Source organism: Gavialis gangeticus, unplaced genomic scaffold, assembly GCF_001723915.1.
Source record: "Gavialis gangeticus isolate Ggan-Ray unplaced genomic scaffold, GavGan_comp1, whole genome shotgun sequence".
NCBI classification, from domain to species: Eukaryota; Metazoa; Chordata; order Crocodylia; family Gavialidae; genus Gavialis; species Gavialis gangeticus.
In genome coordinates, this window is record NW_017729022.1 from 128,623,987 (window position 1) to 128,627,760 (window position 3,774).

The 3,774-nt window shown below is 44.6% G+C and overlaps 1 protein-coding gene across 2 annotated transcripts in view; it reads left to right on the plus strand.

Annotated features, from left to right (window-relative positions):
• The first annotated feature begins 2,658 nt into the window (after positions 1-2,658).
• The window catches only part of CST7 (cystatin F), a 16,398-nt gene continuing 15,282 nt past the window's right edge, over positions 2,659-3,774 (plus strand). The window contains exon 1 of one of the 2 annotated variants that reach the window (XM_019516159.1): positions 2,659-2,836. In XM_019516159.1, the coding sequence (XP_019371704.1) occupies positions 2,767-2,836 (70 nt within the window). In that variant the 5' untranslated portion in view covers positions 2,659-2,766. The remainder of the gene's footprint in view (positions 2,837-3,774) is intronic. The other variant, XM_019516158.1, reaches the window with a different exon arrangement.

A 3,774-nucleotide genomic window follows, 5' to 3' on the forward strand; every position in this document is an offset into this window, starting at 1 on the left:
TCCTTGCTCCCCGAGACAAGGCAGAGGCAGGGCTGGGGCTCTGCCAGCTCCGGGAACTGCTGCACTCCCCAGCCCCTTCCAGTGAGCTACTCTAACCCCTCACACATCATAACCACAGAACACTTTATGAAAACAGAAGCAAACATACCATTTGGTGTGCCACAGGTAAAACGCAGGGTAGGTAAGGACACAGCTGATCCTGCCTGTGTATCAGCAGACAAGTTATTAGGTTAACATATGCTCATATGACCCCCAGGAAGTCCCTGTGCTACATAGGAAGATAACCCCCACAAGACTTTGCCAGCTTGACTGGGGAAAAAATTGTTCCTAACCCCAAATCAATGGTTGGTTTAACCCTTAGTGGAAAAATACAATGCTCTATATCTGAGATGCTGTAAAGTGCATGTAGCTGCTACAGTTAAAACTCCCATTTCTATCTGTGGTTAATCTCTGGTACTTCAGAGGGAAGAAGAATGGAAAGGAAGGGGGAAAAGGAAACCCTCATAAACCACTAAAACATCCATGGGGGAGGGAGGGGTGCAGAATCCTTCCTGGTTCCTACAAATGACAAACAGAAGCACTGAAGCATGGAGATTGGGCAAAAGTTACCTGCACCTCATAGATGAGAGTGGGCAGGTTGGCAGATTAACCAAAGCACAGTATGATTCAGGACAGAATGTCAGTGAATTGAAACCAATTTCCGGAGATCCTCTTGGCCAAGTATACATTATGCGTATACATATGTGCACATTTATATGTGAGTATATTCAGGAATGGGCCGAAGCAGTGTACTCACAGACCGAAGCAGCGTGCTTATGGATCACTGCACCTTAGAGGGAACATTGGGCTGGACCTGATGATCTTGGGAGGTCCCTTCCAGCCTTAATGTCTATCAAATCTATGAATGTCTGTCCCTAGCCAAGAGGATATGATGCTGGAGAATGGTGGGAATGGTAGGTGAGAGTGTGGCTACTGAGGCCCATAGTTGCTGGTTTAGGAATAAAAGGCCTGATATGATAACAGTTGTCTGCTCCATTGAGCAGCCAGCAGAAGAGAGCTCCTGCCCCAGGGTTAAACTTCTGCCCTCCCCCTCTCCCGTCACCCTGCACACACACTGTAAAACCATGGGAGAGATGGTGTTGCTGAAATAGCCACAGATGGGCTGGGGGTGGGTGCAGGGGGCCTGACCTTTGAGAGATGTTTTCTATGATTTGGGGGAGTTTGCTTCACAGTATTTGAATTCCTGGGCCTGGTAGCAGTGTGAATCACTATTTTTTTACACCATTTATGGTTGGAGGGTTTTCTATAGAGCATTGTACTTGTCTTTTCTCAAGGGGAAACTCTAAGATTGCAATTTTCCTGCAGCTGATTGTGTGTCACTAATGCCCAACTTACTGTACCCGGTACTTTGACCTGGGCATTAAGAGGGACGTCACTTTGGAGGAAACACAGACCAATGAGCTTGTGTCCCAATCACTCAATAATTCATTGGTTATGAGTGCACTCAGATTGGGCAGGGTTCCCAAACTGACATATCTAAAAATCATGTGTCTGGTTCTACAAAATCATGGGATGGATCTACAGAGCATTTGTTTTCAAAATAATAACTTTTTTGCACTATTCATAATTTCAAGTTTTCCTCCATGACCACAAGGAATAGACATTTACTTTCTTTATTTTTTAATGCAAACTAAGATTCTCATTAATCACCTGACTCCAGCAGCTGGGGATTTAAGGAAAACACCAACATCATATGGTTTGTGATCAAACTGTGGCATTTGACAACGCTGTCAAATTTCCAAATAGTGCAAGTCATCATTTGCGAGCAGGCCCCAGCATGAGCTGCCTCTCAGGATGGGAGCTACCTTGCACCCAGAGTTTGGAGATAAGGAACAGAACCATAATGGCATTATCCTAACAATAAAAGCTAAGATAACCATCTTCCCATTACTCAAAGCCTCCTCTTTTGAACATAACAGACATCCTTTCCAGACATGGACACATCCTAACTGTCATTGCTAATCTTAAAGGCCTCCCACTGCTACCTCAGCACCATGAAGGGGCCCTGAGAAGACATCAGGTCAGGTTCTCCATCCTCCCACCCTACCCCTAACACTTCACAATTTTCCTTTTCCAGGCCTTAATTAAGGGATCAGGCATGAAGGGTGGGTTCCTCTGAGAACCATGAGCTAGCTGTGTCTTGCTTTGACTTCTCCCTGGGGAAAATAGCCCATATTTACCATGCCAAATACCCACCTGAAGGATTAAACACTGATTTATTAGGAGTTAAGCTTTTCTGCTCGCCTCTTAGGGGGAGGTCCAGATACATTGTCCCATCAGTGTTTTTCCAAAACAAATTGTTTTCCTGTAAGGTCTAGTCTTAACTGAGCAGTGTGGTTAATTTTGCACTAGCTCCACATCTTCTACTTTAGAAGAGCTGCTTTCTTGGCAAACACACCTGCAACGTTCCAGAAAACCCAGTGCATACTGGTACCAGTCAATGCAGAGCATCAGCTCATCCTGCCCCTGGTGAAGCAACCCTACTGATCTGTCAGAAAAAGTTTTTTGCAGTTGGCGTTTGTAGCATCAAGTCATCAACGGGAGATAAAGTGGATAAGAGCTGTGGGTTTTTTGTTTTCTGGGTGTTTCTACCTCTCTCAGCCAATGGGAGCTCTTGAACTGACAGCTCATCCTGAGTGTGGGGTGAAAAGCAACTTCTCTGACTGAAGAGCTCTTCACTCCCCTGCTAAAGTGGTGGAGGCAGCAATGAACTGGTCCTGGGGCTTTGCTCTCTGTTGCTACCTATCTCTGTGGGATTTCACCTTCTCCAGTCATGGTAAGATTGGAAAATCATCTTAGTCTATTTTGAAGCTTAAAACTATGCTGTTTTTTTGTAAGCATGAAGAGATGTGAGGGGTGTGCAAATGATATCTTCTGCACACCCCATCTTTCATTTTTTAAACTCTGGCCTCTTACAGCTATGGTCTGAGTGGAAGGTAATTATATGGGAACATGTATCTAGAGCTGATTAAAACAATTTCTCTCCCTCTAGAAAACAGCGTTGTCTGGGGAAACTGTGTAAGGATGTTAAAGTCTACTTGTGGCTTCAGTTTATTTGTCAGAGACTAGGTTCTGCCTGACCTTGCTTGTTAAATGGAAAGGTAATGTGTAACAATTTGATTGCTAAGTACAGATTGCCACCTGAGTGATTAGCAGGTGTTAATGAAGCATTGTCTCGGCTCATCTCTCACTTATCTAAGCAAGGAAACTCTCCTGATTATGGCTGGCCTTAATACTTTGGAGTGGTAACTTCAAAGGAGGGTGTTTTGTCTGAAGGTTTTATTCTTAAATGCATAGAAAATGCAAATGGCGTCACTGAGGGTTTGGGGGAACTCGCTTTAGATTAACCGATTAGCTCTCTGTTTCGGCTGTGGTTTCCTTTTGGGGTTGGAGAAGGCCTGCAAAGAACGCAGCTTCTTGTTAAGCAACTAAATAAAAATTAGAATCATAGAATAGCAAAGCTAGACGTGGTCCTAGGAGATCATCTGGCAACCTCCTGCTCCAGGCAGTATCAGGCCTGTCTGAACCATCCCAACGAAGTACCTGTCTAACCTGTACTTAAAGGCTTCCGGCCTTTACAAACTCACTAGGTAAGTCTTATCCCTAGAAGTTGGGAAGGGATTCTGATAGTGGGCCTCTTAGGAAAAAAACCCCTAAAATAAAGCTGCCTCTGATCAGCACTTCCCTCCAGAGGAACAGATTGAATAGGCACGT